We start from the raw sequence: 20,889 nt of genomic DNA on the forward strand, positions 1-20,889 counted from the left end.
CCCATGCTTCTATAGCTATCCTCGGATACAACTCAGTAGCATTTTACTGAATTTTCTCCTAGGAAGACCGAATTATGTAGGGTTTTAAGGGGACCGACAGAGGAGCCTAGAGGTATGTCATGTCAGCCATGTTGCTTGACAGGATCTTTTCATTTTTAAGACCTGGCTCGTAGAGGTGGAAGATCGTAGACAGTAGCCACATGTTTATCTTCCTGTTTAAAAGGCCGTTGTCAGTCTGTGATCTTGCAACCATTTTGGTCATGCTGACACGCTTTGTAATGTTTCAGTCTCATAACTACCTCGGGTGCTTTTTAATGTGTTTATAAAAACATTGGCTCTACTGAGCGGGACATTGGGTAGCTCTGACCTGACATTTGCAGGCAGTACTCAGCTAATTGTTCATCTTCATCCAAGTCATTTTCCTACTGGGGGGGATTTCTCTCTGCCATTCTGGAGAGGCTGAGTACTAACTTGAATGGGAGCAAAACAGACCTTCTACTCATCTGAATAGTAAACTTCACTAGCAAGGTCAGATCTGGCCCCAGTTCGTATGTTCTCCATGGTTTCCAACTGACAAATCTTAATCTCTTCATATAAAACTGCAAGAGGATATCAGATTAATGATTGTTGGCATCATGTGTTCACACACTACACCTGTGCAAAATATTGATTTCTTACCGACGTCATTCTATGATAAATTATCTCAACACATGTTTTTGGGAGTCAATGTTTTACCATCTCTTTCCTTTGTCTCCCCGAAAAGCAACTTTAACTGATACAACATTTAGCAAAAAGTAAAACAGTTGATCTGAAGAAAATTGACCATATTTGGCTGCCAGTCAGAAACTTCATTGTCTGTATCATAAAACATATTCTTTGTTTCACCGAGACTTTTGCATAGTGCTTTCTCAGATTGGTAGCTCATGTCTGAATGATGGATCCACAGTTTGTCCTAAGTAGGACCGTACGCTTCTACTCTGACTATCTTTTTCACATCCCCAGATTAGGCTACCAGGGTAGGAGGCAGGACCCTCATTTACTCTGGTCTGATGCTGTAGAATGAATTTTATATTCACTTACAAATTATAGCGTATATAGTCTTTAGAAAGCATTTTATTCTACCAATTCATTTTCTAGTCTTTGTAGTTTTGTTAGTTCAGCTTCTTTTGTATTTATTTGTAGTACAAAGATGCTCTCATGAGGGAGAATGCGCCTTAGCACTAATAAATAAAAAAATTTAATTAAAATCAAATTATAGGGCATTTTGAGTTCGTCGACTCTGCAGGTGACACTATTAGAGACTCAAGCAAATCATTGGTAGGGGATTTTTCTTCATTTGGGTAAACAGCGTAATCTGGCCACCTAGTAGTTTAACAGAAGAGATTGATGTTTAAAAACATTATTATTTTGCTAAAGTATGGTTACAGGCAAATAAAGCTTTGTTCTCTTTAGGGAGGCTCTGGACAAGATGAAAGATGTTTACGAGAAGAACCCGCAGATGGGAAATCCAAACATCTTATTGCCCAAGTACACAGAAACCCTGAACAACATCCAGAGGCTACAGCTTGAGGTGCAAAAGTGTGAGGTGAGAACATGAAAGGGGGTTGGGAGCACAGGACCATGAAACATGGAGAGTGGTGTTATGTGGATGATCCAATGATGGTGTGTTGCAGTGGGCGAGAGGGCTGGAGCAGATAAGGTAAGAAATACCCCATACTGCTTTTTTTTATTACACATAAATACCATTCAACGAAGAGTAGTACAGGGTTGTTCTCCCTAGTACAGTCTGTGGTTTTCCATGATTGAGTCTGTGATTAGCCAAGCATAGGTCTTCTGAGGCTTTCCAATCGTAATCTGTATAGCCAAGTCTGCTAGTAGATCTATAGAGCTGAGCCTGTTGTAGCCTGACCTTTATGTCCCTTTTTTGTGTCTGTTCTGCAGGGAGATTTCCTGCTGCTGGTCTGTGGGCTGAAACATCTAGTGTAGGTTTGTGAACAGAATCTTCTAGTATAGGTCTGTAACTATAGTCTTCAGGGTAGATCAGTACATTGGGATACTTTTTTGGGAACATCCATCAATATTAGTTTGCCAAGATGGATCCCTTGCACAAGGTTGCTGGGGATTTCCAGAATAAGAAACAAGCCATTCCATGGATTACAGATATTGAGTGAACCCTTAGTCACTTGTGTGTTCATTTCTTTAGTAGTTTTCTTAATCCCTTCCCCCCCTCTATATAGTAAGTGTGCTTGGAAATTGTGCAGTTCCTTCATCTCCCTCCATCACTTAGAAGATGTATGACTCGGCCACTTTGTGATGTATATTGAGTCCTTGGGGCATGTGTGGCATGCTGTCTGCTGAAATAGGCATTCAAGCTGTTTCCCAGGGCACCTGTGTGGATTGTTTTCTGACACATAGACATATAGTGTTGTCCATCTAGAAATGTAGCAGTGCTGCCTCCTTACCCCCTAAGAGGAGTATTGAAGGCCTCTCTTCTTGAGGAGGTGTCTGGAGTTATGTTTTTGGGACTGTTTCCTATTGTTTAGAGGAAATAGTTTGATTGTTTTTAGAGCATGATTCTGAAATGGATGATCTTTGACCTCTGATACTGTTTCCTCTGTGTTAGGCCTGGCTGGCTAATGCTAATGGACAAACAGTCAGTCGTGGCGATACCATCATGAGGTACAACAACCAACTGGAACGCCCCACGAGCATGAACAACAATGATAGCTCCCAAGAGAAAGACAGGTAATGTCCGGTTTGAGGTCTAATTTCTGCATTCTCTTTACCACTTCCTTGGGTCACCTTCTCCATTCTCCAGCTGCCCCTCAACCTCCATGGTTCCTTCCCTCCTCTTGCTCCATAACTTCACGGTGAAGTCCTCATGGTTAGGGTCTTGCATTCTTCTACTACAGATTTTTCACTCTCCTTTCTCTGCCGGGATGGTGGGGGGAATTGTGGCTAGGCCAGCTGCCACTGAAAATTAACCTTTCCCCACAGTGTGACCTAACCACTATCCTTATTCTTCTAACCCTTTTCAGTGGAGATTATGCTTACAAGACCACCAGCCTGTGGCTCAATGTTGGTGTCTTCCTGCTTCTCGTAACCATGACCCCATCTTCCCTGATGACTCCTGAACTGGGCCTCCACTCACCTTTACTGGCTGAGGTTACTGAAGTTTCCATTGCAATCCAGAAAGCTGTTTTTGACAGATATGTCATAAATGCACGATACATAGAAATAAATATTCCATTGGACAGACAATATAAACAAAGTTAAAACCTTTTTAGGGGGACTTAAAATCTGTCTTGAGTGATGATAAATCACAGTTGATACGGTTTAAAGGACTGGAACTACTAAAACTTATAAAAACAATTGCAATTCATGTCATTAGAGAATACAATAATACAGATTACTGAAGGTAAGGTGCATTGCGCATTTTAAACGAGGGACGATTTACCTGCTTCCTGGCAAAGTGCTCACTTTCTGGACATTTAACCAACTCCTCGCGGGTGCCGCTCGAGGCTCAAGCTTCCAAGGACTCCCTGAATACGAGCGGAGCCACTCACAGACGCTGTATTCCCTGTGGGACTGCGAGGACCAGCAGGCGCTGCGCAGAAGACTCGCCGCAGCTGGTCCTCTTCCCGCCCGGATTAAAGAGCGAAGAGGAGCTCTGTGCATCGCGCATTTTAAACGAGGGACGATTTACCTGCTTCCTGGCCAAGTGCTCACTTTCTGGACATTTAACTAACTCCTCACGGGTGCCGCTTCGCGGGTGCCGCTCGAGGCTCAAGCTTCCAAGGACTCCCTGAATACGAGCGGAGCCACTCACAGACGCTGTATTCCCTGCGGGACTGCGAGGACCAGCGGGCGCTGCGCAGAAGACTCGCCGCAGCTGGTCCTCTTCCCGCCCACCTCTCGTGATATACAGATAGCATCGGACGCGCAAGCGGGACGCGCGCGGGGCAAAGCGCGGAGCTAAGCCCGGGCAAAGGGCGGGCCATTTGAGGCCGTTCGAGGACCGGAGAGACCGGCCCGGGCCAAACCCCCTGGTCGGTTCAATACCATCGTCCTACTTCGAACGGACCCGGCCTACCCAGACTTCACGATGACCACCAGGGAAACAAGAAGTAAATCCGCGCAGGCTGGCACTGGAGTTCCCAAAGGTACTATTGACAACTATTTTGTCAAAGCTGGCTCATTGTTGATAGACGAAATCTCCGTGCTCGAAAGACGTATCTCCCAAGAAATTGACTGGGTGAGGAGATCATCAATGGGGCCAATGGCTCTGGCTAAGACCCCTGAAGGAAGGCCAGAACCTCATTGTACTAATCAGAAAGGCTTAGAGACAAATCAGTCTGTCACCAATCCAGACCTTACTATGGAGGGCTTAAATGACCTTGAGGATATGAGCCTCATGAATTTACCGACTATTCAAATATCAGCTGTCCCACTTTCAACTGCCAGTAAGGATCTGGTTACCCTGTGCATTAGCAAGAATCCCCCAGATCTACAGAGGGGAGTAAGGGAGGGAGCTATTCAAAAAAAGAAGAAAGGGGGGTAAACCAAAGGTGGTAGCAAGCTAAAAACATCTGAGCCTAAAACTGTGAGTGATACGGCTACTTTTGATGGTAACACCTTAGGGCAACCACCAATCAATCCGACGGACACTCAAATAATAACTGCTACTCTACCTGTAGATACCCCCCCCTTACCCCACTAATATTTCCATAGATTCCACGAATGAGGACATTACTCTTGCAGATAGATATAGGCTCACTCATTAGGTCGCTCCTAAGCCCCTTAGAAGCCCGGCTGATAAAGATCGAAGCAAGGCTGGTCAATATAGAAAAATTGACAGTCCAGCTGGCAGACAGTTTCAAGCTAGAAACCAAGGGCAACAAAGGAGGGTCAGACAGTATTCCTAAAAAGAGCACAGATCACACAACCCTGTTGAAGAAAACTGGTTTACCCATTTCTAATAACACAAAATCTAAACCTAATCAAAATAAGACTCCCCAAACCCCTGCTAGCGTAAATAAAACTACACCGCTCACACAAACTCAATCACCGGCACAAACTCAGGCACCCACACCCATACCACTAAATACATCTACCAAACCCAAAGATAAACCCAATCCTCCAGATAAAGCCAAGAGTGACACGAGGCCCCCAGACAACACACAGATCAATTCTCGGAAAATTAAACCTGTAAACTTACCACCTGAGGCGTCCCCATACACAGTGATCTTGGTGGGTGTGCCTGAACTATCTCCCAATTCCATTGAGCCGACAGTCTCTCTTAAGTTATTAACTGGCTGTCCATATACAGACCCCTCCCGCAAGGAACAACTGGCGATGTACTCATGGTGAGACGCGTCGCCTGGGTGGGGAACCTGAGAAAGACAACTAGGGGCGATTGCATTGTGGTCAGTTTTAGGGAACCTAGAACAGCCTCGTACATTTGCAGTTGGGCCCCCGATGATCAAGGGAACTTAATTCAGGCTCTTCCCCTCTCATTCTTCTACCCATCAAGTATCTATCTATCAGAAGATCCAAGATGGGGGTACCATCAGGAGTTATTGGGAGAGTGGGAGAACAACAGCGCAGGAAGGAGGGAACCTTACCACTACAGGAACACGCCCACTGAATATCCACTGTCACATGGAGAGGGGGAGGGTTGGGAGTACAACACAAGAAGGAGAGGGGGATGGGGCGATAGACCGAGAGGAGTCCCTGGCCCACACAGAATGCACCACCCAGTCTATTTCCCAACCTCGAACAGGTATAGCAGCCTGGAAATGGTTGATTGACTGGTTGACTGCAATGCCAGGGTGGTGGATCAGCTTGCTATAATAGATCACAGTGAGGATAGACCCACCACCCGGGACCAAACCCTGCCACAAATAGAACTAAAAACCGCTCCTGACACACCTAACCACTCCCAAGATCCCGCTAACCGCATAGCTGATGTAGGGGATAATATTAGCAACATAGAGGTTGAACAGGGTGAATTGCCACTAAGCCTAATGGTAAATCCCAATCCCGCCCCCACAGAGAACAACCTTTTTAGTATTGAGTTATTACCTCCAAGACCTGCGGTGTTTACCATAATCTCATGGAACGTGGCTGGCATTGGCAATAAAATGGAATGCCCTGAGTGGCTGTCATTCATCAGCTCAAAAAGCATTTGCCTTTTTCAGGAAACCTGGGCAAGAGAAGAGTTCACTTGTCCAGGTTTTGAAGTATTTTCAAAAAAAGCAACATGGGGCGGAAGGGGACGTCCGTCAGGAGGGTTGGCAACTCTGATTGCCTGCCACTTGGGCTGCAAAGCTAGGTGTTTAGACGAGGATTCCGAGGATATATTACCCGTCATGCTAGAATGGCCAAACTCGGCCAAATTGCTGGTCATAAATGTCTATTCGAGACCCGTGGTCACATCAGGGGAATCGAAAACGATTGAAGATCTCTCTGCTTTCCTGAGTGACATCCCAAGAGATCTCCCGCAGATGGTAGCAGGAGACCTCAATTCTCACTATGAGCCACTCCTTGGCTTGCTTGATGGACCTTCCCTAGAGGAGGATGCTAGTTGGCTGATACCAGACACGGTGGCCCCTCCACCAAGAGCCTGGACACCCCTTGCATTACAGATAACTGCACTGACCCTTAACTACGGTCTAAGAGCATGTAATGGGCGCACAAAATCAGACAACCCAAGCAAATGTACTTTTAACAAACTAGGTAGTGAATCCAGACTTGATTATATTTTAGTTCAATTATCATGCTGGCCGAGAATAATAGATTTCAGGGTACTGAGTAGAGAGGATAGTGACCACAACGCCCTCGAACTCGAATATACTAGTCCAGGTATAGAGGATACGGAGTCGAAAAATCAAAATGTAACCACTGGGCTACTCTTAGAGAACAACAGGAGGAGAGTGAGATGGGGGAAGCTGGCCACAAATGGTGTTAAGTTATCTAGGCTTTACGCCAGAATTACGCCAGTGCTTGAAAAGGCTTTCGGTCTTGCCGATAAATTAGATGATCGGGTGAATATAGAACTACTGGGGCAAACCCATAAAGAACTAATAAATACACTGGAGCTAGACTTATTCTCTAATGTTCCAGTTAAATCCAGTGGGTTAAACAAAAAATCCTGGTATAATGCCACATGCCGGGAATCAAAACGAGAACTCCTAACTGCAATAAAGGTGCGTGGATGCCGCGAGACAATACAAGCGAAAAGACTGGCCTATAGGACATTGTTGGCAAATGCTACGGCCGAATGGGATCAAAAGCATTGGGAAGATCTCGCTGGGGCATTGGCCAATAAAGATTCACGTAAATTTTGGCGATTGGTTAACCATGGCTCAGAGGATCTCCCCTCTGCGAGCGAACCTAACATCGCCCCTGGCCTGTGGCAGGAGCACTACCAATCCCTATACGCAATGGAGGATACGTCCCAAAGCAATCTTAATTGCATTATATTGAGTAGTCAGGAGGGTGAACAATTCACGGAAAAGGAAGTCTGTGCCGCAATTGCGGGGCTGGCAGGAGGGAAAGCACCAGGGTTGGACGGGGTCCCGCGGATCTTTTTAAGCAGGAACCAGAGATGTGGGCACCGTACCTCTTGTTGATATTTAATGCGGTTCTTGGGGGTATGGAGGTTCCCGATACTTGGCTGGGCGCTGAGGTGGTCCCAATATTTAAAAAGGGATCCCCTCTGCTCCCAGCCAACTATCGTCCCATAAGCCTCATCCATGTCTTGCAGAAGCTTTTTGGTAGATTAATACTGGATCGCTTGCAGAACTGGCTGGAGGAAAAGGACACTCTCAGCCCGTATCAGGCAGGATTCAGGAGGGGTGTCTCCACAATTGACCAAATATTCAGATTACACCTTATATATTGGAGGAGGGCACTTATCGAGGGCGGCACCCTGTACACGGTCTTTGTGGACCTACGTGCCGCCTTTGATTTAGTGCCAAGAGCAAAATTGTGGGAAGTAATGGTAGAATTAGGCGTCCCAAAAGACATCCTTGCAATCCTGATCAAATTACATCATAACAACTTCGCAAGGGTCAGATGTGGGAGAAGCGGGAAACTAACTGAAAGATTCCCCGTTCGCAGAGGGGTAAGGCAGGGTTGCGTGCTTGCACCTACCCTGTTCTGCGTCTTTGTGAACGGGATAATCGCACATCTGACCGGGATTGCCAATACCGACGCCCCAAAACTGACTGGCAGCAGGGTGCCCGCCATCATGTTTGCGGACGACACCCTGCTGCTATCTAAAACTCCGATGGGCATACAGAGAGTGCTTGATGGCTTCCAGTACTTCTGTACAGAAAGGGGCCTCGAAATTAACCCCCAGAAAACCAAATTTATGCTCCTAAATCCCAAGTTCCCAAAGCGTCCAAATCCCCTACTTGGTTCAGTGCGACTGGAAAGGGTTTACACCATAGAGTACTTAGGGATAACTTTAAATCAAAACCTGACGTGGGGGGCTCATCAGATTAAAGCTAATATGAAGCTGGCCCAGAAGGTGGGGGGCATTATGAGAATTGCGTCTAAGTCAACTTTCCGCCCCCTGACCCCCTCCATCCAAATTTATAAAACGCAGGCGCGGGGCGCTGTTATCTACGGGGGAGAGATGTGGGGCTACACCCCATCTCACAACCTGCAGGTGACGGAAAACAAATTCATAAGGCAGCTGACCGCCCTCCCACCAAGTACTCCACTTCTCCCCCCAAGACTGGACCTGGCTCTGAGGCCCATCACAGAAGAACTAGGGCTCAAACCCCTAACATTTTGGCACTGTATGTGGAGCAGTCAGGATCTCATCTCCTATCGATCTGAGCTGCAGGAATTTTTAACTCTACCTAACGCCACCGAGACTCCTTGGCTAAATTAAATTAAGACAACATGTGAGACCCTTGGAATACCAGAACTGTGGTCCCACCCAGAAAGCACAAGCACCAGGGTTCCAAGGAAAGCACTTTCCAGAGCTTACTACGAAAAAATGCTCACCCGGGTCCTGGACAGTGCGCGAGAGGGTTCTCTAACACATCGTTTTATTGCAATAAAAGACTCATACGACTTTGAAAGTGTGTTGGATGGAATGGCTCCTGTTTTAACAAGGAAACTTTTCCTGCAATGGAGGTATGGGACTCTTCCACTAAAGACTTTCACTAAAGCATGGGCGGGACAGCCTTCTACTGAGTTGTGCCCTGTCTGTGTCCACACTAAGGAGAATGAAGCACATGTCATCTTCTTCTGCCCAGCCTACCACAAAAGTAGACGACATTGGCTGGTCCCATTGCTTAGAAATCTGGGATTCAGAACAATCCTTCCTGCATTTAGAGTTTTAAAGTCAGATTTATCCCCCCAACGGTGTTTGCTTTGGCTAAATTTCTGACAGCGATGTGGCACGCCAGATCCCGATATGTAAAGCTGGCAGGGGACTCCTAAAAATCCCTCGTTCAGATATATTGTTATTATTCTTTTAACATTCTTTTTTAAAAAATTTAAAATGATGTGTTTATTGTATATCTTTTATGATCAATCGATCGAAATAAAGATTTGAAATAGATTACTGAAGTATCTGCCTCCTTTTCCACTGTCATTAGGAGAGCAGAAAAGACGCTAGATCTCTGATTGCCTACCTCTGAAGTCAAAACAAATGTCCTTATAGAAGTGACCCTGTCTTCTTCTCCAGCACCCCACTCCGGAGAGCCTGGAGAGCTTCCACAAGTTGCCTCAGCCCAAACGCGTTTTCAACTCTCCCACCAGACAGAGTCGAAGCGCATGGAGGCATTCTCTAAAAGAATGTGCTCAGAAGTGAACACAAGTCGCCTCCTGTGGAGATACTCACATGTGTTATGGGACATGGTGGCAGACATCTTGCCAGCCATCCCTGATGACATCCGGCCCAGCCTCCATTGCTTTATTCCCTCCACTCCACTCCACTCTACTCCACTCTGGTGTGGACACCACCTACCGCTTGGGTAAGGCAGTCGGAACCAGCATGGTACTGCAGCGCCACTCTTTGATTTGCTAAACTGGCTTTTCGAGTGACGACCAGCGATTTTATATCAACATGCCATTTGATGGCACATGTCTCTTCAGAGCGAAGGTGGACTCGGCCTTGTAGCACTTTAAGGAGAGCATGGCATTGGCACATTCTCTTGGGTTGGGAATCCCTGTATGACAGTTTCCCCAGCAATTTCATCCTTTTCGAGGCTTTAGAAGGTGCTACCAGCACAGGCAGTATCGCACCTTGCCGCTGCAAAAAACAGGCCTTCCAAGCCTTTTGAGATGGAGGCCAGGGATTTGGTCGCCAGCATCCAGGGGCAATATACTACCCAATTTCCTGCACTAACTTCAACAACACCCTCGCCCCAACTGCTGCAAAACCGCTCTAGGTTTCCCTCTGCAGTGGACGATACCCGCTATCAGGCCGTATCCCCTTTTACCGCACTGGGTGGAGGAGCATCACCTTCCACCAGAGGCTGCTCTACAATGTGCAGAATGGTTACTCCCTCTCCTCCTTGTTGCCCCTTCCATCATGCCACCAAACCAGGGGCCTACCTGTCCATACTCCAGAGGATGTTCAATCTCTCTTGACCAAGTGAACCATAGAAAGGACACCTGCTTCAGAGATGGGAACTGGTTGCTATTCCTGTTGGCTGTTTGGTGCAGAAAAATAACTTTTCCCCATCTTCAATTGTCGCCCTCTGAGCTTCTTTCACCGGAAGAACAAGTTGAGAATGCTGACCCTGGCCAAATGTTTTGTCTGCCCTGGACCCAGGATACTGGATTGTAGCATTGAACCAACTTGGACACCCACTTCCATCTGCTGTCCTGCTGTCTCACCGAACCTGCCTGCAGTTTCAGTTAGGTCACAAGCACTTTTGGTTCTCTGTGCTCCCCTTTGGTCTTACCAGAGCACCCTGGGTTTTCACAAAAGTTATACTGGTGGACGCTGCCCATTTGCTGAGATTCGGAATACCAGTGTTTCTTCACCTTGACGAATGGCTGATAAAGGCAGAATCCCCTCATAGATGAGAACAACCTCCAGACCACGGCCAACATGTTAACATCATTGGGTCTTCTCATCAATGTGCTGAAGTCATACCTTATTCCTTCAAATCTGCTTCCCTTTATTGGAGCTATTCTTGCTAGGGTGCACTTCCAAGCGTCCCTCCACCTCAACAAGTCCAAGACATTTGACCCATAAACCTAATGTTCTGACCTTAAACGTGGGTCTCAGTCAGAGTGTCTCTGAGGCTTCTTGGTCTCCTGCATCCTGCTTGTGGACCCCTCCGGGTGGCGAATGCTTGTTCTGCAGTAGGATCTGAAGTCTCAGTTGGCTCAGCACCAAGGAAACTGTTTAAATTCCACCCAGTTGCTAGACCACTATTGAACCAATGGCAGACCCCTACCCCTGCCCCAATGGTGATGATAGATGCATCAATGCTGGATTGGGAAGGTTTTCTGGGCGAGGTGAAGATCAAAGGACTCTGGTTTACTGCGAAACTTCTCCTCTACACAAACTTGTTGGAGTTGCGAGCGGTTTGCTTGCCGCAGAAGGATTTCATTCCTTCCATAAAGAGGGAACGGGTACAGTCTCACAGACAACACTAGTTCAGCAACAGACAGGGTAGAGTGGGGTCATGGATCCTGTGCCTTTGGAAGTTACTAAATAAAAAGGGCACCTCCCTGGCTGTACTGTATCTGACAGGATCTTTAAACAGCAGGGGGGGGGGGGGGGGGGGATTGGATGCCTGGCTTTATTTTGTAATCCCCTCCGAGAACGTGAAGTGTCCAAGCTTTTATGCAATGGAATTCCAAGTCAACTCGGAGACACTTTTCACTTCTGTTAGAACTATGGACTCTTGTACTACTTCCCTCCCAGGCCTCTCCTACCCAGAGTTCTGAAGATTATAAGGAAGGACTGGGTGTGGAGAGTGTAGTACCTGGAACTTCTGACCATGAGCATCTGTTTTCTGATCTGGGTGACCCTTCAGGAGGACCTCATATCCCTGCAGTATGGCAGGTTCCTGCACCAGAGCCTGCACAGCCTGCACCTCCATTCTTGGAGACTGAGCCGCGACACTGGAAGGCTTTCGATCTTGCTCCCAAAGTTGTGGGTGTCATCTCTGCAGCTAGACTTTCCTCTACCAAAACTGTTTATTCAGGACTCTGGGAGAAGTTTGTAGTATGGTGTTCCTCCTGCAACCTACAGCCACAATTATCTTACATATTGCTGCTTTGCCTTTTTCTAGCCCCTCAAGGCCTTGCTTTGGCAACCATTAAAGATTAGGCTTTCCTATGTATACCTGATCAGCCATTGTTATTCAAATCACCTGTTGTGGTGCGTTTTTTGAAAAAGTTGAATCATATGTATCCGCCAACACCTTTTTGATGCCTCAGTTGGACTTGAATTTGGATCTCACTTAACTGTGCATGTGTCCCTTTTGAACCGATGCACATTTGTTCTCTCAGTCTTCTCATGTTTAAGACAACTTTTCCTCATAGTGATCACGTCTGCTCATCGCGTGAGTGAGTTACAAGTGCAGTATAGTGCCCAACAGAAATAGCGTTGCCTAAGTAACTTTTTCATGTATTCCAACTTTTAGGCCCAAGCATGCATCCTTCCCTGCTAAGCTGGTCTCTATCACTCCATGGAGCATGCACTCCTAGCTTACAGCTAATCTTTTTTCTCCTTCTCTTACCACAGTACTGATGCTTCACACTCTGATGACAGCCAGGACCCTTCGAACCAGCCCATCTACACCGAATTTGAGGACGACTTTGACGATGATGCACCAACTCCTATCGGACAGTGCACAGCTGCCTATCCATTCGATGGTATGAAAAATTCTCAGCCCCTTACATCTAGGTGGTCATTTGGCCCAGGGATACTTTGTGCCTAACCGGGCCAGTGATGAACAAGTAGTGGTGGGTCTCTGGTAGGAGAACCTTGGTGTTGGTGTGGAGTTGCAAATTATCATGAGGTTGCAGTTCCTTGATCTGCTTATTTGTGATTTTCCTGGAGAGAAATCGGAGCTAATTCTTTATCAATAACAATCACATTTTAAAAGCGGCAGGGGGGCAGATGAGGGGGTATTGAGAGTCATCTCTATCTGCAGAATGTGGCTAACTGTTTTGGTGACTGCATGGTGGGGAGGGACTACAGGTCTAACTTCCAAGGTATATTTGATCTCCAAACTCTGAGAGGCTGTAAATAATTTTTGGTTGACTGTAAGTATGGTGGTGGACAGGGTCCTCCTGGTGACATAACAGTGACGGGCAGTGGTCCTTGTCCCTTAGTTGCAGTTAAAGTGGGTGTTTGTCCCTGGTTAAGTGTTTAGTCACAGGCTGCTGTGCCAAAGAGTGTCTGGATGCCTGGTTTCTGTAAGCAATCCCTTCTGGTTTGAATGGATTGGTTTTGTTGGCTATCATTGATGGCATTCAAAAGTAATGTGGTCCTTTTCCCGTTCTGCTTGGGCGATGGCAAATTCCTTCAGAGTGACCGCTGAAGGGGCTAAGACCAAGTCTTTGATTCCAATCCCCCTGATTTGCTCTGTTGCTTTATAGTGGGGTTTTAGAACGAAGGACCTCAGGATGTGTTCCTGAGCTGTGGTAGGATGTCCCTTTTATATTCTTTGGGCATGTAATGGTCGTACAACACCAACCGGACTGTGCCTCCTTTGTGGTTGAAGAATTCTTATGGTTGGTTGGCCTTGATTATAATCCCTGTTCAGTAACTAGTGTTCCTGTCTAATTTTGGTGGAGTGCTATTGGTAGGAGCTCCTGGCTTGTGAAGGTGGTGGTGTGCAGGTGTCCACTGATGTTCTGTATGGGGAGTGTGCAGCCCTTTTTGCTTGAAAAGTGGCTTGAACAGTATATCCAGAATCTGCTTGTGGTGTGAATTTTGCCTTTTTTTCCAGGCTCCAGCGAGGGCACAATCGCCATGATCGAAGGTGAGGAGCTCAGCCTCATGGAGGAAGATAAAGGTGACGGCTGGACCCGTGTGCGAAAACTGAAAGGTGGCGAGGGGTATGTGCCAACCTCCTATCTGCGCATCAACCAGAACTAACGGAATACACCAGAGTTCTGGGCAGTGACTCGCGAAAAGGGGATAACCACCCAGATACTGGCAAGGACATGCGGGGAGGCCACCCAAGTGCCTACTATAGACTCATGTAGAGAAGAAAAACCCACACATGCCAGTCATCAATTTATATCAAAGGCGAGACCACCCAAATACGGCATGGAGAGGAGTAAAGACTTCCTAACTGCCCCATCATTAACTCCTAACTAAAATATGGTCAAAAGGAGTGTGGGGGGACAAGTAATGGGATGGACATTAGGAGGGGCAGCACTGTATGCAAGAGGCGTTGCTTTCTGCAAGGATGTGGTAGATGCAAGTGTCGTGAAACAAAAGGCTTACCCATGACTGCAATTGATCCAGCTGGGTGTATCAGGAGGTGTTCTCAGGGTACTAAGTGGGAACAACGTCCTTCGCACTGCTTAGTTGGATGTCCTGCTACCCTCACTCTGTGGAAGTGATACCCTTTCTCCTTCACGTTGGCCAAGTGCATGTCCTGCCTCGTTTACATTGCCTAAATGGCGATCCAAACTCCTTTCCAGTGTGTCAGTGATGTCCTACCTCCTGCACTTTACACCAATTGATATTCTCTTTTCTTTGTGTAATACAAGTTGATATCCTGTCTCCTTGACACTTCCCATATCTTTACGATGCCACAGTGAATCCTGTCTGTCTGTACCACGGACAGGGATAATGTCTGTTTGGTGCGCCATCTCTGGCTTAGTTATGGGTTAAAGTCTCAGCGATGCACAATCTCACGTTTTAATGTCTCTTCACTTCCTCTTTGCTGCTAATGTTTCTTCAGTGCACATCCTCGCTTCACTATCTCTTTGGTGCACTATGTCTTGCCATTTTGAAGGTGATGTATTTTAAGCAGCCTCTTGCTCCATTATTGGGCAAATCACTACGTTGAGGGAAAATTTATTTTACATGGCCTCTTATATGAGTCATATTTTGTCATTGTGCCATCTCGCACTCCCTAGGAGGCTAATGTCTCCTTAGGCTGCAGTGCCTTCCTCTGTTATGGAGCAATGTGATGTCTCTTTGTTGATTTCTGTTACAGAGTAATATTTCTTTAATACACAGTCCCTCGTTCTGCTACCGGTTAATGTCTCGTCTGTGCTACATTATGGGAATAATGCCTCATGGGTGCACACTGTCTCGCTCCATAATTGGGACAGCCTCTCGACTATGCGGTAATATTCTTTCAGTGTTTTCCCACTTTGTTGTCCTTGAACACCTCTTCAATGGTCAAACTCTTATTTATTGATGGGCTAATGGGTCTATGGTGCACCGTCTGTCACAAAGAGGGCAGTCTCGCTGTTATGGGAAAATATATATTCAAAGGGCAGTCTTGAGCTCTGTAATAGGAATGTCTCTTCATTTTCCATTGCTTGCTCAGTTATTGAGTTGATGGTATGCAGTGCCTTGCTTGGTTATAGAGTAAAGCCTCTTTGGTTCGCAGTCTCTTGGTTATAGTCTAGTGGTTGAAGTAATGTCTCTTCCCTCTGCAGCTTCATATTCTGTTAAGGAATTAATGTTGACTTCATGGGCCGTCTCATGCTGCTTTGTGAAATTGATATGTCTGATATGCAGTGCCTGCTCCTTTATGGGGTTAACGTGTAGATGCACATTTTCTCGCTCCCTTATAGGGAATGCCTCTTTAATGTGTAATCTCTCTCTCTCACTTATAAGGTAGTTCTTCTCTGATGGGTGTTCTTTCTATGATGCCTGTAGGTCAAAATCCTGGTTCTGAGATGTGGTCTGTGGATCGCCGCCCAATAAGTGTCATATTCACCTTTGGTGCCTTAATTCTCATTCTGTAAATAGCATTTTGTAACTATATGTTTTATATAAAGGTTTATATGTCTCACACAGTGAAGCCCACGAGTCTCTAGGTGAAAGACATGAGATTTTGTTTGGAAAGGAGGGGGAGAAGAAGATCAGAACGATGGCGGTGTAAAGATTTCTGCACAAGCTCTCTACCTAGACATTGAATACTGTGAGAGTCTGGAGCTCCTGCACTTACTCCTCTCACTCAGCCCGTCCCCCATATCATCCATATCACACTATCACCCCGCTTTTCACGCCTCTTTATTTGCCCTTTTCACTGTCTCCCATCACCCCCATGTCTTTCCTCCTGGTTTCTCCACTTCTTTTCTAACCACCCTGTTTCTCTACACTGTTACCATGTCACTCTTTTGACCCTTTATTACTCCCCATGGTTTCGTCTCCCTATCTTTTTCCTTCTTCTTCGTTGCTCTTCGCTTGTTTTTTTTTGTCCGCTGTTTGTCTCGCTCCTCGTTTTTACCCAGCCTTTCCAGCTTTTCCTTGGTTTGTCACAGCTCTTCCTTGGTCTTCCTAGCTCCTCCCTGGTTTTTCCCAGCTCCTCACTTCCTCCTCTGCTTCCTGCCTTCCAGTGCTCCCCTCATTTCTGTCTTTTCTAATTGCATCCTCTTCCTCAACGTCATGTTCCAGACTTCACTGCATGTCCCTGTTGGTGAGTCAGGGTTCGTACAGCTGAATTGACTTGTGTTAGAGATTGGGTGTTGCCTCCACCTCTCCTCTAGGGAAGATGCATGGTGCCTCATGACGATTGTCAGTTGCCGGTTACTATAATTTGGGCTCTAGAGACTTTGCTGTATATTTAAGTTCATTTTAAATAAAGGAAATATTTTATCATTGCTTAGATGTGGAGTTCTTCTTTTGCTTTTTTCTGTGTCGCATTGTACTGGAAAATTAACTGGTGGCGTGATGAGTTATCCTGCTAGTTTTCCAGTTGGAATGGCTGGAAACTCACTACTGTGAATCATTGTGATATTTTTCCAAAAGAAAGGAGGCAAGGAAGGGGCTGAGGTGTAATTCATGTACAACCTAAGATGAAGGGTAGCGGTCATTCATCTATTCTAGATGTAACTGTGCCTTGGAGATGTCACAAGGCCACTCTATTTTGGTGGTACACCAAGCAAAATACTTGTTTAGAAAGATGAAAACCAGCCGTAATGCATCTGATATGGTCCCAGCATGTTAAGAATTGAAACCAGAGCTGGATAATTCAATAACACAGCAAGCATTGTGAAGACTTGCATTGTAGTCATGTCACGTGAGCTTTCGCAGCAGACCGCTAAAGCTGCCTGTAGTCCAAAATGAAATGTATGGCTGTAGTACACATGGTGAGCATATGGTGTTCTCATTATTCCATGCATGTGAAATAATGAAGTAGATAATGGCTATGTAGGAACTACATCTTTGTAGCTCTTTTAGCTGCACATCACATGCTTTGCACACTCCTGCTATCAAATGTTGGGTGTGGGAGTTGCAAGTTATTTTTCTCAGAAGTACAAGTTTTGGTTTAGAAGTAACTCGGGAACACTTTCGTAAGCCCAAAATGTACCAGTTCGAGGCATGTGGGCTGCTAAATTCATATCTTAGCATTAGATCGCCACCTAGTGTTGGGTCCGGATGATCGCACATTGTTGTCCTGGAAGAGTCTTCGAAGTATCCTGAGATGGGTGGCTCCTCCCCTGGACTACAGTGCGCATGGGCATCGGCTCCATCCCCAGATTGTTTTTTTCCGCCATTGGGTTCGGATGCGGTCTCGACGTCTCTCCGTCGGAACCGAATAAACATCTAATTTAACGGCCAAAAGGCTTTGGGTTCTTTACGTCGGTATTGTTTGCGTACGGTCTTGAGTTCTTCCGTCTCTCGGAGCCGGAATCAGCGGAGTTTTTACTACTCTTCGGACATCGAGGCCTTCTCATCGCGACTCGACACTAAGTTCCCAACATGGAGCGGAGCCCGTTTAAGCTCTGTCCGCTCTGTGGGTCCAAATACCCACATATAGACGTGCACCCGGTCTGTAATAAATGCCTTTCGCAAGACCATGACGAAGGAAGTTGCAGGGCCTGTGCGAGTTTCAGGTCGAAGAAAACTCTCACGATTCGGCGCGCGGTGCGCCTTGTCGCCAAACAGGCGGCCCCGGATCCAGAAAACATCTTCGACGACCAAGAAGAGGAGGACCAGAGCCATCATCTTCAAATCTCCCCGCCTGAGACGGAGGTCGAGGCTGATCCGGAATATGACGACGACGGAGTCGTGGGTCAAGGCCTTGAATACGTCGACGAGGTAGGGGACGACGATATGGTTTATGGGGCCGCGGAAGATAGCTCAGCGGACGAGCTATGCCCCGAAGTTGACGGACATCAAGAGAGGGTCGCGGGATCGCCTGTCGGCCTTACCCAACACCCTGTAGCGCAAGCCACGGCCCCGCCTGCTGGCCCGGCCACGGACATACTTGCTGCGCCGAGGGTTTCGAAACCGAAACTGAAAGCAACGGTCTCGACTGCACCTAAAATGGCCGACCCGAAACCGAAACCGAAAGTAAAGGACTCAATCGTCCCTAAGATGGCGGTCGCAACGGCAAAAACAAATAAACCGGCGGCCTCATCGACTCCGTCGACCTCCGGTCCGCAGAAGCCGAAGAAACACGGCGATTCCACAGGGTCAAAATCGGCGCCGGAGGAGAGATCCTCTAAGAAGGGTGGCACGCACAAGACAAGCGCGCCGGCGCAGGCAAAGCCAGCCAAGGCAACCGACACAGACCCGGCTCCAACGGGGACATCTGCGCATCGCTCCAAGGACTCGGGGTCGGCGCCGTCCATCCCTCCAAAAGACCAACGGAGCGTCGCATCCGAAGGCAAGGCCACCTCGTCGGTGCCAAAGACATCGGTCACCGACGCATCACTCGTGGCTGCTTCATTACAAAGAATTAGGGAGAAGGCTTTTTCTTCGTCGACGCCAACGCCATCGACGCAGAAGGCGGCAGACGTCCCGGTCAAGCCCGCAAGTAAACTCCTCTTCCTTCTACCGCCAAAAGTGGCGCCGAAGGCTTTTTCATCGAAATCGACGCCAAAGAAGTCGGAATCTTCTACGGCAGGGGCATCTTCGGGTCAAGTGCTCGACCCAGAAGAGGATTCGGAGTGTTTCATAGACGCGGACACGGGGAAGTTAACCCTTTACAAAAGGAAGATCACTTCGCAGCCGGTGGAATCCTATGTCATCCCCCTAAAGAAGAAAAAGTTTCCACAGGACGCCTCAGGCCTCATGGAACCTATCCAGCCTCCTCTGGGAAGGAGCCCAACACCGTCTCCAGACCACTCTGAAAGTGAGGGCTATGGTGAAGATGAACAATACACGTTCCCAGTAAATGAACCTGATGCACAGCCAGATTCTTATTATGTCATTGGGGACCAAGGCACCCAAGATGTGGGACAAGACCCACAGACTTTCAGTACACGTGCATCCCCTACAGAGGATTCTGCAGGTTTTCATGCACTCATTGAGAGGGCAGCTGCTAATCATGATGTGGACATGCATGCTGACCCAGTTGAGGAAGACTTTCTATTCGACACCTTTTCAGTTTCGGAAAGAACTGTAAAGACCCTGCCTATGCTCAAAGGGGTCCTCAAGCATGCTGCGGACATCTTTAAAGAGCCTACCAGGGCGAGGGTGGTCAACCCACGTATTGAAAAAAAGTACAGACCAGCGCCTGCAGACCCTGCATACATTCGAGGACAGTTGCCGCTTGACTCCCTGGTGGTAGCAAACGCACGCAAGAGGGCCAACTCCCAAACAACGGGTGAAGCTCCTCCCCCGGATAAGGAGTCCAAAGTGCTAGAGGCAGGAGGCAAAAGAGTGGCTGCACAGGCTGCCAATTTCTGGCGTATTGCAAATACACAGGCACTACTGGCACGTTATGATAGATCACATTACGACACACTAGAGCAGATTGTGGAACACCTGCCTCCGCAGTTTCAAGAGGGCACCAAAATGATTATACAAGAGGGACAACTGATCTCCAACGCGGCCATAAAGTGTGCACTTGATGCCGCGGACACAGCCGCTAGGGCCATTAACACCAGTGTCATGCTCAGAAGACAGGCTTGGCTCCGCATATCGGGGTTCAAACCTGACATTCAAACAACCATACTTAATCAACCAGTCAATCCGGATAGACTGTTTGGTCCAGATGTTGACACCACCCTGGAAAAAATTAAAAAAGACACTGAAACTGCTAAATCTATGGGGGCCCTACAATCACAGCAGTTTCGTGGCAATAATTTTCGTCGCTCAGGTGCCCGTGGAGTCACCAGAGGACAGTTGGGTCAACAGTCACAGTTCCCTAGAGGTGGAGCACAGTCCTCGTACCCCAAACAAAACAAGAGGGGCTACAGGGGAAACAGCAACAAAGGACGTGGCAAAGGAGGCAACAATTCACGCTCCTCTGCCCCAAGCAACCAGTGACTCTCTGTCACTGCCCCCCGACCATTTAACACCTGTCGGGGGGAGAATACAGCAGTTCCTGCCCGTCTGGATCAACATCACCACAGACAGGTGGGTGCGACAGCTTATCCAGTACGGTTATTGTCTAGAGTTAAAGTCCACTCCACCCAACATTCCACCAAGGCAAAGACCTATGTCCGCAGAGCACTTGCACTTATTGCAGCAGGAAGTGTTGGTGATGCTGCAAAAAGGGGCAATCGAGCTCGTGCCAGTGGGGGAGGAAGGAACAGGGGTTTATTCCCTGTACTTCCTCATTCCAAAGAAGGACGGATCTCTCAGACCAATTCTGGATCTCCGTCCCCTCAATCTGTACATACTGTCAGAGCATTTCCACATGCTTACACTGCAACAGATCCTTCCTATGTTAAACAAAGGAGACTTCTTAGCAACCTTAGATCTCAAGGATGCTTATTTCCACATTCCGCTACATCCGTCCCACA

At 47.3% G+C, this 20,889-nt stretch overlaps 1 protein-coding gene across 2 annotated transcripts in view; it reads left to right on the plus strand.

The window, feature by feature from the left end:
• Positions 1 to 16,794, plus strand: part of TRIP10 (thyroid hormone receptor interactor 10) — a 214,896-nt gene extending 198,102 nt beyond the window's left edge. For both annotated transcript variants that reach the window (XM_086963702.1, XM_086963699.1), the window contains 4 exons: positions 1,453 to 1,585; positions 2,624 to 2,745; positions 12,734 to 12,864; positions 13,947 to 16,794. In XM_086963702.1, the coding sequence (XP_086819828.1) occupies positions 1,453 to 1,585; positions 2,624 to 2,745; positions 12,734 to 12,864; positions 13,947 to 14,095 (535 nt within the window). In that variant the 3' untranslated portion in view covers positions 14,096 to 16,794. The remainder of the gene's footprint in view (positions 1 to 1,452; positions 1,586 to 2,623; positions 2,746 to 12,733; positions 12,865 to 13,946) is intronic.
• Positions 16,795 to 20,889: the final 4,095 nt, after the last annotated feature.

The sequence above is a fragment of the Lissotriton vulgaris genome, chromosome 1_1, assembly GCF_964263255.1.
Source record: "Lissotriton vulgaris chromosome 1_1, aLisVul1.2, whole genome shotgun sequence".
Taxonomy (NCBI): domain Eukaryota; kingdom Metazoa; phylum Chordata; class Amphibia; order Caudata; family Salamandridae; genus Lissotriton; species Lissotriton vulgaris.